A 13,127-nucleotide genomic window follows, 5' to 3' on the forward strand; every position below is an offset into this window, starting at 1 on the left:
ATTGTTTTTATTCTCTATAACAATTGGGAAGTTCGCTTTTGTCCCAACTTCAACAGTATTTTTCCCTGAAATGCTCTACGCTTTTCTTCTTCTTTTATCTTTATTTGAAGTTTCAACAAATGATCATTCCCACTCAGAAGCAACGTTTTCTCCTCAACCTTGTCAAAATACTTTGAATGCCTTCTGCTTACTTTAAGTGTGGACACTATATGCTGTGGTAGTGGCTGCAAGTGTAAAAAAAATGAGAACTTTGACCAGTAGAGGGGTGAGAAGAAGTGCGGGGGGAACAACCCAACTTCCTCTTGCATGGCAGCAGATCTACACCCATGTTCTGTGTTCAGTGAAAACAAAACAAACATGTGGTCATAGGGATCATCGATCCCATCTGGTGTTGGGAGAATCATACTCAAAATAAGAAAATGAGCAACACTCGAACCAAGGCAAAAGGGAGTATACAAAACAAATGGTAATTACTACCATGCAATTTCTTGCTGCGGTCTGCAGCATTGCAAACGAGATTGTCCATGGCTGACCTCTACCAGTACCTTATGGAATCATAGCTCAAAATCCTCCCCTCCCAACCTAAAACTTATACTTACTAGCAGATAAACATACAAGTTTCTCTGTTCTAAAATGCTAGGTCCCACAGCTGAGTCCCGCACAGCCACACGCAGCTGGTAACTTATAGGCTATTTACAGCTGACACGTCACCAGAGTGTAAATTATGATGGATAAATTGTCATGTTTGTGCATATGTGCACCCTTTATTTTGCAAATGTGTTCTTACACATATTCGCTTTCCAAACTAAGCTTCGCTAGATGTTGTGCAACACCAACTGAAAACTGATTACTTATTCAATATTTATATGAAGAGAATATAGCCATTACAAACTATCTATGATAAAATAGTTCACCTGGATTCAACTTGATATGAAATAGCATACATAAAGTAAATTCACATTTTTGTGTTTTAGTAGATAATTCGCGTGTATTTTGAATTTATTGAACACTCGGGGTAACTATTACAAATACTTAAAATTAAAATGCAACAATATCACTGGCCAGTTCTGACCTTCAGGTTACAGTATTCCACAGCTGCCCATACACATACAGGAAAAGAAAATCTATCCCTAGCTTTTAGACCTGTAAACTAATTAATTAGATAGGAAAGGGGTTTGGAAGACTGGGATGGACATGTCAGTCAGACTCCAGGATGAGAAGGCTCCATCTGAGAGACTACAAGAGAGAGATCTCAGTCTTCCTTCATCGCTACATCAGGTGGGTATCTTTCATCCCGGTACCCGAGTGATCTGTTGCTCATTCATAAACTTTCAAAAATACCCCTGTCCGCTCTGCAAGAGTTCCAAAAGCTGCAGATCAATCTTTCCTATTTTATTGTGTTCATCAGGAGTTCTGAAATTTTGCCACCTGGAATTAAAAATCAGCCAGTCATAAAGTCTACTCAAAATTTTACAGTTTTCTCAAGTGAACTGTCTTTCTGATACAAACATAAACAATTACTTTAAGGGTTCATGTGTATCTTGCACATCATGTGAGCGTAAACTGATCGAGGATTCTGTTAGATACATGTCCTATCACTTGCTTATTTATTCCAAGTATGGAAACACTAGTTTCTAAAAGGTGGATATTCATTGCTACCTCGTAAGATCAGACCTGTAGTTGCTGTTCCATTTTGCTGAGGTTTTTATTTCCAATATTTCTTATTTGTTTACGATTTTGTGGCCCTCAAATATGATAGAAGACTTATTTTAATTATGTGCGATAAAATGAAAATACACACTCACAGAAAAATGCAGTTGAGGTTGGGATATCGCTGACCATGTCTGCTCAGCATCTCCTGCATCTACACTCTCAGTGATTGCTGCTATATTTGAAAGGACACGTACACTTGCAGTGATCTCTTCCAGTGTCAAATCTCTCTGTAAATTAAAAATTTATCTTTAACTCTACATCTAGTGGTATCTAAAATGAAAGACTTTGGTCACAATCTTTCTTACAGCTTAAGAATAGCTGACAAGCTAATATTTTCCAGGAATACTTTAAACAGTAAGACAGTCAGCAATATCATAAACACAATATATCTCTTAAAACAAATTCTTTTCAAGGAAGTTTCAAGGCAAACATACACCACTATAGTACCAGAAATGTTAGGCCTATAGTTAACGTTATGTGGCTGGTATATACAGGAATCCATTGGATAAATATAGAAATTATGAAGAAAGATGAGTGAACAAGCCTCAGTTTACCACTTAAAATAAAGCTTTTTAAGGAAACGAACAAGACACTCCCAGATTGGTGTAGGAGCCCAACATTGACTGGATGTCTTGCCATCTTATCAAACAAAGGAGCAATAGGTTTATTTTTTGATCAGTTCATGATTATGCTAATTTTAAGACCATACTGTGCTGCCAGGTCGTGCATGCAGGACTGGCATATAGCTTCAAGATGTGAGTTGACACCTGCAATGTCTATTCAAAAGCGAAAATCCACAGAGACAAGTTTGTAGGGCTCAAAACAACCCACATTAAATAATATGGACCTCTGAAATACACATCTGAAGTGACAATCTTGTGGAATTGAATCTGCGATCTGCACCGAGGCGCACGGAGGGGGAGGCTTGGTGGTTCTCTGAGACAGAGGCGTGCCGTGCCATCTGTGGCAGGTGGAGGGTTTGCGACCACATCTGTAGGAATCAGCATCAGTTTCGAAAAAGACGGTCGTGTGAAACCCAGCTCGCGCTATTCATCCACGAGACTCAGGGGGCCGTAGACACGGGTTCCCAGGTAGATGCCGTGTTTCTCGACTTCCGCAAGGCGTTTGATACAGTTCCCCACAGTCGTTTAATGAACAATGTAAGAGCATATGGACTATCAGACCAATTGTGTGATTGGATAGAAGAGTTCCTAGATAACAGAACACAGCATGTCATTCTCAATAGAGAGAAGTATTCCAAAGTAAGAGTGATTTCAGGTGTGCCGCAGGGGAGTGTCGTAGGACTGTTGCTATTCAAAATATACATAAATTACCTTCTGGATGACATCGTAAGTTCACGGCCGCTTTTTGCGGATGATGCTGTGGTATATCGAGAGGTTGTAGTGATGGAAAATTGTACTGAAATGCAGGAGGATCTGCAGCGAATTGACGCGTGGTGCAGGGAATGGCAATTGAATCTCAATGTAGACAAGTGTAATGTGCTGTGAATACGTAGAAAGAAAGATCCCATGTCATTTAGCTACAGTACAGCAGGTCAGCAACTGGAAGCAGTTAATTCCATAAATTATCTGGGAGTACGCATTAGGATTCATTTAAAATGGAATGATCATTTAAAGTTGATCGTCGGTAAAACAGATGCCAAACTGAGATTCATTGGAAGAATCCTAAGGAAATGCAATCCGAAAACAAAAGTAGTAGGTTACAATATACTTGTTCGCCTGCTGCTTGAATACTGCTCAGCAGTGTGGGATCTGTACCAGATAGGGCTGATAGAAGAGACAGAGAAGATCCAACGGAGAGCAGCGCGCTTCGTTACAGGTTCATTTAGTAATCGCGAAAGCGTTACGGAGATGATAGATAAACTCTTGTAGAAGACTCTGCAGGAGAGACACTCCGTAGCTCGGTACGGGCTTTTGTTGAAGTTTCGAGAACATACCTTCACCGAGGAGTCGAGCAGTATATTGCTCCCTCCTACGTATATCTCGCGAAGAGCCCGTGAGGATAAAATCAGAGAGATTAGAGCCCACACAGAGGCATACCGACAATCCTCCTTTCCACGAACAATACGAGACTGGAATAGAAGGGAGAACCGATAGAGGTACTCATGGTACCCTCTGCACACACCGTCAGGTGACTTGCGGAGTATGGATGTAAATGTAAATGTAAATCATGTTGTGCACACAGTACAGGAATCAAAACTTTTTTGCAGTAGCAAATTATCTATTTAAGGAGTTACTGTTTCATACTACAACAGTTAGATCCAAAAACAAAAACAGCATAAAGGTTACTTGTCAAATAATAGCAAGCAAAAATATGTAAAATGTTTGGACAACCACTTTTTCCCAAGCACTGGCTGATAATTAACATCTGAAACTCATTGCTGCCACTTGAATGAAATCAGTTTCACTGTGTATGTTATGACATTTCATTTACATTTTTACTATCAGAATTAAACTAAGAAAATTAACATGTAATACTATCGCAACATTTGCAGCAGAAGAGGAGTTTCTGCTTACTAGCAATCAAAACAGGAGCAGTACATAGGTTGAAAAATGCAGTTATTTGAAAACATAGAGGTGCCTCCAAAATTTTGTAAATATGTTTATAATGAAAGAAGCAAGAAATTTAAAGCACACATGTTGAGGGAAGTTATCAAAAACTGACAGCAGACTAATTACAGAACACAATAGCAACCTATCAGTGATTGATAGGTCATACAGGAGAACTAGTAAAGCATGGTAGTTAAGTATCATCAGCACCCATACTCTGGATGGTTTATGAGTGATGCAAGTGGTGGTCTCCAGCATTATGCAGGAACCAGTATCCTCATAGTCAGGCTGTGACAACTGCATGACACTTGTGTCCATTGCCCGTACAGTGCACCATATGGCATATCAATTTTAACAAGAAATGAACTATTGTCCATGAAATGTGCTAGACTCATATGGTGATCACAGCCTGCCTATGGGGTTATTAATTACCATGTACTGCCAGAGAAGGTATTTACATTATATGTGAAACATCCTGTATTTTTAAATAAGACAGTTGTGTTTAAAGCAAAGACCAAATGAATCAGGACTAAACACAATTTAACTGAGAAGTACAGGAAGGTACGTTGCAGAAGTGAATGATGAAACTAAGAGGGAAAAAAACAATCTGAAATCAAACAGGTATAGAAAGGCAGGGCAAAATTGAGTCACTTCATACAAGTCACTTCATACTTCCAGTGTTTAGGAAGCAAAGTACAAATGATCATCTTAAAATGTTTCCTTCTAGACCTAGTTGCAAAATGTTTGATTTCTGGATTTTTAACAAATTAGTCTTTTGCATCAATGGACCATCATTAGCACAGATGTGGACATCATTTGCCTATATTTAAGAGTCATGTTGTGCGCATATAAGTTAGACTTTGATTTATTTGGACAATGAGGGTCATTGACAGCAAACACGTGTGTGTGTGTGTGTGTGTGTGTGTGTGTGTGTGTGTGTGTGTGTGTGTGTGTGTGTAGGGGATTGGGAGGGTACTCAACAGTGAACACATGCAGGTTTACCACAGAGGCATATGATCATGGACTTATCTTTTCAGAAACACAAGCCAATAACCTCATCTTTTTGAAAATTCTGATGAAACGCAACCTTTACACATAACAGAAATACACAAGCATATTGTAAAGGGGTCCAATCTCCTGACACAGTTGCTTGGAACAAGTACAGCACACTTTGCGGAAATCTTGAAGCTACCAAAATAATCTAACTTGACATGAAATATGTACTGGTAGAAATCTAAAATCTTAGGAATGTGTCATGTTTGACAGTCTGTACAACAAAGAACAGTATTATAAAACTGTTACACAATGGGGGCCCTAAATGTATTTAAGGAAATATTATATGTAAAGATGCAGCAACAGTTGCCATAATATGCCATCTTCTCTCATTTTAATAGGGTCAACACCAGGGTAAAAACTGACATCTTTCCAGGCACACAACTGTCACATTGTTATAAAAACAAGAGTATTTTCAAGAAAATTACCTTCTTGGTTTCATCCTATCACCCTGTCACCACCTACAGCTCCTCTTCCACACCTTCTCGAAATGGGTCATTACAGGAAGGCATATTTCCTGATCAACTCGTGAATTAAGAAAGTGCCTTTATATAAAAAAGGAGATAACAACAGACTCTAGTATCAGGCTTTTCAAAAATATTGGAAAGCCTTATGCTCAACAGACTAACTGCTTGCCTGTCTTGCTCCAGGAACTACAGAAAGCTGTTAATTGAGGGCATGCTGCAGATTGGGTAACATTATGTCGCAGTAACAGAAGACAATATTTAACTGTTGGAAACTTATAAAGATCATAAGTTATAAGCATAAAGCATGGTGTGCCTCAAGAATCAGTTATATGATCTACCTTATTCAATTTATCTGTAAGGAATATGGAACACATGTATGTGTTGTTGGATGAAAGTGGACTGTTTTAGAAGTAGATTCAGCTTAGTTTTTAGGGATGATGAAACACAATCAGCTAAACTGAAGACAGATCGACACTGTTTCAAAGAAGTTAAGGTAAGTAATTTATGCAAGCAACATGGAGTATCAGTACGGAGAGGCTCTACCTCCTACCACCACAGTGATACACAGAATAATAATGAGAGATTTCACTGACAGAGAGCCAAAAGGGACTGTGAGTGCATTACTATCACACAAGATGAAAAACTGGAAAATGAGATTATTCAAGCCTATAGCAAAAGATAAAAAAAGGGAACTGAGGAGGCTTTATGAATAAAGGCTTTTTTAAATCAAAACTCTTGAATCAAATTAATAAAGTCAATGTCACAAAAAATACAAAGTTGCAAAACTGAACAGACTAGCCCCAAAACCCTGAAAAAGAATTTGTCATGATGTATATCAACCAATAGCATGTTGAAGTTCCTTGTTCACCCATGATTAAAGAGAAACAAGCTCTCATTAGTGCCCAATAATAAATGTCATAGCAATGTATTTTTAAACCAAGCTGTAGCTCTGTTATCAAGACTTACATTATAGTACAGAAACTAATGCAGTAGCTGGCCTTGCACCTGAAAAAATGATAACGTAAACCATAAAAGGATATAGGATTGGTGCAGGTGAAGAAGACCCATCTTCTGCTCGCAGGGCTAGCAATCTACATTCTTGATATGGACTGCCGATTCCCTCTGAATGTTCTGGGAGCCATATTCAAATGTCATGTTTAACCGGGACAAATCTTTCTCACTCTGCTCACTGCAGTTGGCAATGTCATAAAGGTGGTAGTTGAAACCCAACGTCTACTGTTATCTTATGCTATCCTTGTTCAAAATATCCTCCACCTAAAACTGCCACACTGTAGCATCAATACAATACTTACATATATTATGTACTGAAGTTCATTGTGTGCTGTTAAACTTTGTTGTACTTAAATATTCATACTGTGGGTATATTCCTTGGTTATAAGCACAATGACTTGTCTGCTTTTACAAGTGTACAATTGTTCAAAATGTAATTTATAGGATTAATAAAATACCTGTTTAAGGTCCTTTCTAATACCTACATCCCTTACTCTGTCCATTCTTGTTTTTCCCTTAACTGCTCTGAGAAATTTCATTTCCCCTGCTTGCAGTCTGCTCCAGTCCCTTTCTGTCACTATCCATGTTTCTCTTCCATAGGTGACAATAGGGAAGTAATAACTCTGATACATAAGTTTTGCTTTTTTTGAAACATCCTTATTCCAAATCAGGTGTTTTATTGCTTGGTAGAAATTGTCTCCTTTCTGTAACATCCTATTAACTTTGTTGGTTATTCTTCCATCACTAGATATTTCACTCCCCAAGTCAGTGAAACTGTCTACCACTTTGAGGGGTTCTCCATTCAAAGTAATATTCCCATTGATCCCTTTCTCTCTTCCAAATATGATTACTTCACTCTTCTCTTTATTTACTTTTAATCCATACCTTTTTATTATTTCCTTCCACGCATCAAGTTGTAACTGTACACCTACATCTTTATCGCTCCATATTACCATATCATCTACAAAAATCATATTTTTGTCTTTTTCTTTTACTATATCTTTAACTGCCCAATTCATTTCCTCCATCACAACATTAAAAAGTGCAGGAGATAGAATACTTCCTTGTTTAAGTCATTGTCGTATTTCAAAGTATTCAGAGTTCCCCAATGGTGTTCTAATTCTACAATTGTGTGTCTATTCATTGTCAGTCCTACATTAATGCATCCATCTTCTATACCTATCTTCTTCATTTCTTACCAGAGTCTTTCCCTGTTGACTGAATCATATGCCTTTTCTATGCCTATAAAAACCATTATCACCCTTTTGTTATATTCCCAACTTTTTTCCATCAGTTGTGGATAGAAAAATCAGGTTGATAATGCTTCTTCCTTTCCTAAACCCATGCTGTTCTTCACTCAGGTCCTTTTCTATCTTTTCACTTATTCAATTTAGTAAAATTCTTTCAAAAACCTTGGCTATATGACTCATAAGGGTTATTCCTCTGTAGTTTTTATGAAGTATTTTATTGCCTTTTTTGAAGATGGGAACAAATCCTCCAATCGTCAGGTATTGTACTATTTCTCTACACACTTGACAGTACTCTTTACAGCCACTGCATTCCCAATGGACCTGCTGCTCTTACCATGTCCACTGATACTTCATCAGGTCCTGGGGCTCCCCCTCCCCCCCACCCCCTTCATCTTCGTCACAACTATTTCCATTTCTTCCCATGTAATTTGTTCTAATTCTGATTCCCAACTTATCTCAATTTCTCCATTATTTGTTGTTTCCTCATATATCTGCTCCTCAGTGTTTAACAGTTTCTTAAAATGTTCTCTCCAGAGATCTTTTATATTCCCTGGATCTTCAATCACCGTACCATCCTCTGTTTTCATCTTTACTTGTACTTCAGAAGCCTTCCTTTAATTTTCATCATTTTATAGAACATTTTCTTATTGCTCTTCACATCTTCAAGATTTTGTGTAAACTCCTCCCATGCCTTTTTCTTTGCTGTTTCCACTATTTCTTTTCTTCTATATATATTTTATTGTCCTCGTCATTTATAGTTTTCCACCACTTTCTCCATGCTCCATTTTTTCTTCTAACTGCTTGGAGTGTGCTATCATTCCACCAACTTGTCTGTCTTACTTTTTTTCTTTCCAGATGTTCTACCACATACTTTTTGTGCTGCTTCCACTAAAGTGTCTTCAGATAAACTCCGTTCTTTTTCTACGTCGCAGAAAACTTCTATTGGAAATTTGTGTGTGATTAATTCTCTATACTTCTCAGCACTTTGACTCTCCTTCAGTTTCCAATTCTGTATCCTCATCTCTTCTGTTTTCTATTTTTCACACACTGGCTCATTTTCCAATGTTCCACAAGTAATCTATGGTTTCATCTGCACTCCCACATAGAATTACCTTCACATTAATTACTTTCTCCCCCCATTCCCTATCTATTAGAATATAATCAGTTACACTCTTGGTTCTTCCATCCCAACTGTATCTCGTGATAACATGACTTTCTCTCTTCATAAACCAGCTGTTTGCTATTTTCATTCCATTCCTCTGGCACAAAATCCAGGAGTCTTTCTGCTTCTTCATGTCTGCCTCCATATCCAAAACATCCTAACATTTCCTCAAATCCCTTTCTGTCTTTGCCTATCTGTGCATTAAAATCTCCCCTCACTATATTAGCACACTCTATCTGGTTCTCTAACTCGTTTTCAAAGCCTATCTTTTCTTATTCGCTACATCCCACATGAGGTGCATAAATCTGGATAACTTTTAGTGTTTCTTTTCGGAATCTCAGGTTTAAGATTATGATCGTGACTGATATATATCTCACATTTTCAATACAGCTTTGTACATTCTTATTCACCATCACTGCCACACCATTTCTTCCAAATCTGTTATTCCCACTCCGGTACAGTTTTCCTCCTCCTCCTCTCAAATTCTTCTCACCTTTTCCCTTCCACTTTGTTTTGCTTAATCCCAAAATATGTAACTTTCTCTCCGTTAGTACATCTGTTATTTCTTCCATTTTTCCACTGAGGGTTAATGTGTTAAGGGTGCCAATATTTAAGTTACTTTTTAGTCCATTTGATTTCATCTTCTTGTACTGATTAATATCTTCCATTAATAGGAGCAATGATTTATGGAGTTAACACGAAGTGAACGTTCACATCCACATTTCTGTGTGCAGAATTTGATCCATTTACGTTAATATAAATGATTATCAACTGAGATGATTTTGAGACACCAAGGAGGCACTGGAGAAACTATCAGATTGTCTCTGATGAGGGTTCTCATAAGTAGATACACAATGTTTTAATCCTTTGCTCTGTTGGAAAGCTATGAACTGCATGGAGTATGCAGAACACACAAAAACAAGAATGGCTATGACTATTATGATGTTATTAACCGAAGGAGACAGAAAAAAAAATAATACTCTATACCTTATCATACCTGGCACTGAATACGATCTGCACACATCTCTTCAAGGTAAAGGGGTGCTGCTGCATGCTTTACTTCTTTTAGAGACAGTGTTTTAAGAGATGTGAGTAGCTGCTGAACATTATTTGCTGCCAGAGCTTCGTTTATTGACGTTATGGCTGCTGTAACTGAAATAAATGGAATGTTCATTGGTAGTTAACAGACACACAAACTATAATAGTCTAAAACCTTTTCCTAGCTGTATTATACACAAAAATTATAAAATCACTCTATCCCCATTCCCCCTCAATCTTAACACCTCTTGCATTTGTTTCACATAGTTATCTTCAACTCAGCATCTCATCTTCTTGGATTCTGACCTCCACCTCTTCAATACCTCCATTAAATTTCCACTAACATGGAGCCCTTCAACCATCAACAGTACCTCAAATTTGGTAACTGCAATGTAATCCACACTAAAAACTTCCACACACACAGTCTGGCCAACTGTGAATAGTGTATCTGCAGTGACAAGGAACCCCTTGTCCAAAAACCTCTAATTTTAAACCAGATCCATATTACTGAAAGAAGTGCTGTTCTTATTACTCAACATCATCCCAGATTGGAACAACTGAATTACATCCTCTGTCAGAGCTTTAACAACTTTTCATTGTACCCCACCTCTCCCAAAGTGGGATTCCATTGCCCATCAAAACTACACAATATCCTAGACAAACTTTATCCCAAGTCTACCCTCATCCCCTTGCCATATGGATCACATATATTTGAAAGACTCAGGTGCAAGGCCTCTCCTTTGCCCACACTCTGCACCTTCTAATCTAGTTGTGTAGCAGACATGCTGCTAAGAATAAAATGATGACTGACTTTAATGACTACTCCCATCATCCTGTGCTGTCTGTGGATCCCACTCCCTCCTCACCATGCTCAATACCAGCTTTTCTGAATTATGTAGATGAAACCTGACTTGTTCTTACAATACACTCTGTGATCCCACAATCATCCTGGATACAGTCTCTGCTAGTCCAGTCCAGCACCCACCAACACCTCTGCCCTGTGACTTCACCTTCGCTCCCTTAATTTACACTCTTATTTTTCCCCTCTGCATCTCCTCCTTCCGCTGATCTCTTATCGCCACCCCCTTCCCACCCAGCCCCCCCTGCTGTGGACTAATCATTCCTCCACTTGCCACACAAAACTTCCTTTCCACTGACAACCCCAAGGCAAGCTCGCATGTGCCTCATTCCTTTCTATTGGCACCTCTCCCTCCCAACCATGTTTTCCTTTCCATCTCTTTGTTCTTCTTACACACACTACTCATGCTCTAGAGGAGCTCAGCAAAGTCCAGTCTTTTGGATGCACCTGCTGACAGTTCAAGATCTCAGCTGCATGGTGAGTGGTTACGTTCCTTCCACTCTGTATTTTACCTAGCACTTACCAATATCATTGAAGAAAGAAGAAGGAAAAAAAACTGACTCATCAAGCAATGAAAAATTCAAGTTGGAATATCAATAATTATGGACTGGATAGATTGCTACTCACCATAAAGGTGACACGTTGAGTTGCAGACACACACAACAAAACAACTGTTACATAAGAAGTTTAGCTTTCATCAGAAAAGAAAAACACATAAATTCACACCAGAAAGCACACTTCACAAATACATTACCACTATCTTCAGTTGCTCGGGCCAGATTGAAACTTAAATGTGTCAAACAAGAGCAAAGACCTATAGCGGAGCAGGAAATGGGAGGAATAGCAGGGTATGGGCGAAGGAAGAGGAAACACCACTGCCTGGCAGAGCATGCAGGGACTAGAGGTGGCAGACAAGGCTACCTTGTGGAGCATCAGAAGGCTGCTGGAAAGGAGGGGAAGGGGGGGAGGGGGGAGGGAGTGGTAAGGAGAGGAGCATAGAACGAGAAAAGATCAGTGGTTGCATTGGCAGAGAGCACTGCACAATGAGGGTGAGGAGGCGTGAGGTGGAAGGAGGTGATAGGACAGAGGGGCACAAACTGTAGGGTGGAGGATGTGGGGACAGTAGGTTACCATAGGTTCAGGCCGGGACGATTTTGAGAACAGAAATATGTTTAAAAAAAAAAAACTTACATCTGCACCATTCAGAAAAGCTGGTGTCGACAGGAGAATCCAGATGGCCCGTGTAGTGAAGCAGCCATTGAAATCAAGCATTTCATATTCAGCTCCATGTTGTGCAACAGGGTGGTCTACCTTGCTCATGGCCACAGATGGTGGCACTCATCCAGGTGGACAGCTGGTTGGCAGCTGCACAATGACTGTGGCAGGGCTGGTACATGACGTGGCTGCTTTCACAAGTGGCCTGGCCTCTGATGGCACAGAATAAGCATGTGACAGAACTCCGGACAGGAAGTGTTGGGAGGGTGGATTGGTCATGTCTTGCACGTGGATCTTCCACAGGGATATGATCCCTGAAATGATGGGCATGCTATCCAAGATCCTCTACACTCCTCCTACTAAAGTGGTGTTCCATCATCCACCCAACCTCCACAGCATCCTAGTCTATCCCTATGCCATTCCCAGTCCTAAACCTCTGCCACAGAGATCATACACTGTGGAAGATACAGGTGCAATATCTGTCCCATTCACCTACCCATCATTTCCTACTCCAGTTATGTCACATGCTTATCCTACCCCATCAGAGGCCAGGCAATCTTCGAAAGGAGCTATGTTGTGTACCAGCTCTGATGCAATAATTGCTCTACTTTTAGATTTGTATGACTACCAACCAGCTATCCACCAGATCAATTGGGCACCACCAAACAGTAGCCAAATGCAAAATGTACCATTCTATTGCACAACATGCCACTCAACACATTGATTTCAATGGCTGCTTCACAACCTGGGCCATCCGGATCCTCCCCTCCACCACCAGCTTCTCTAAAC

General features: G+C 39.5%; 1 protein-coding gene across 3 annotated transcripts in view; it reads right to left on the minus strand.

Annotated features, from left to right (window-relative positions):
* Positions 1 to 13,127, minus strand: part of LOC126268335 (ras GTPase-activating-like protein IQGAP1) — a 345,429-nt gene that overhangs the window by 238,829 nt on the left and 93,473 nt on the right. For all 3 annotated transcript variants that reach the window (XM_049973901.1, XM_049973902.1, XM_049973903.1), the window contains 2 exons: positions 10,224 to 10,378; positions 1,806 to 1,940 (listed from right to left, as the gene is read on the minus strand). In XM_049973901.1, coding sequence (XP_049829858.1) covers positions 1,806 to 1,940; positions 10,224 to 10,378 — 290 coding nt within the window. The remainder of the gene's footprint in view (positions 1 to 1,805; positions 1,941 to 10,223; positions 10,379 to 13,127) is intronic.

This window comes from Schistocerca gregaria, chromosome 1 (assembly GCF_023897955.1).
Source record: "Schistocerca gregaria isolate iqSchGreg1 chromosome 1, iqSchGreg1.2, whole genome shotgun sequence".
Taxonomy (NCBI): domain Eukaryota; kingdom Metazoa; phylum Arthropoda; class Insecta; order Orthoptera; family Acrididae; genus Schistocerca; species Schistocerca gregaria.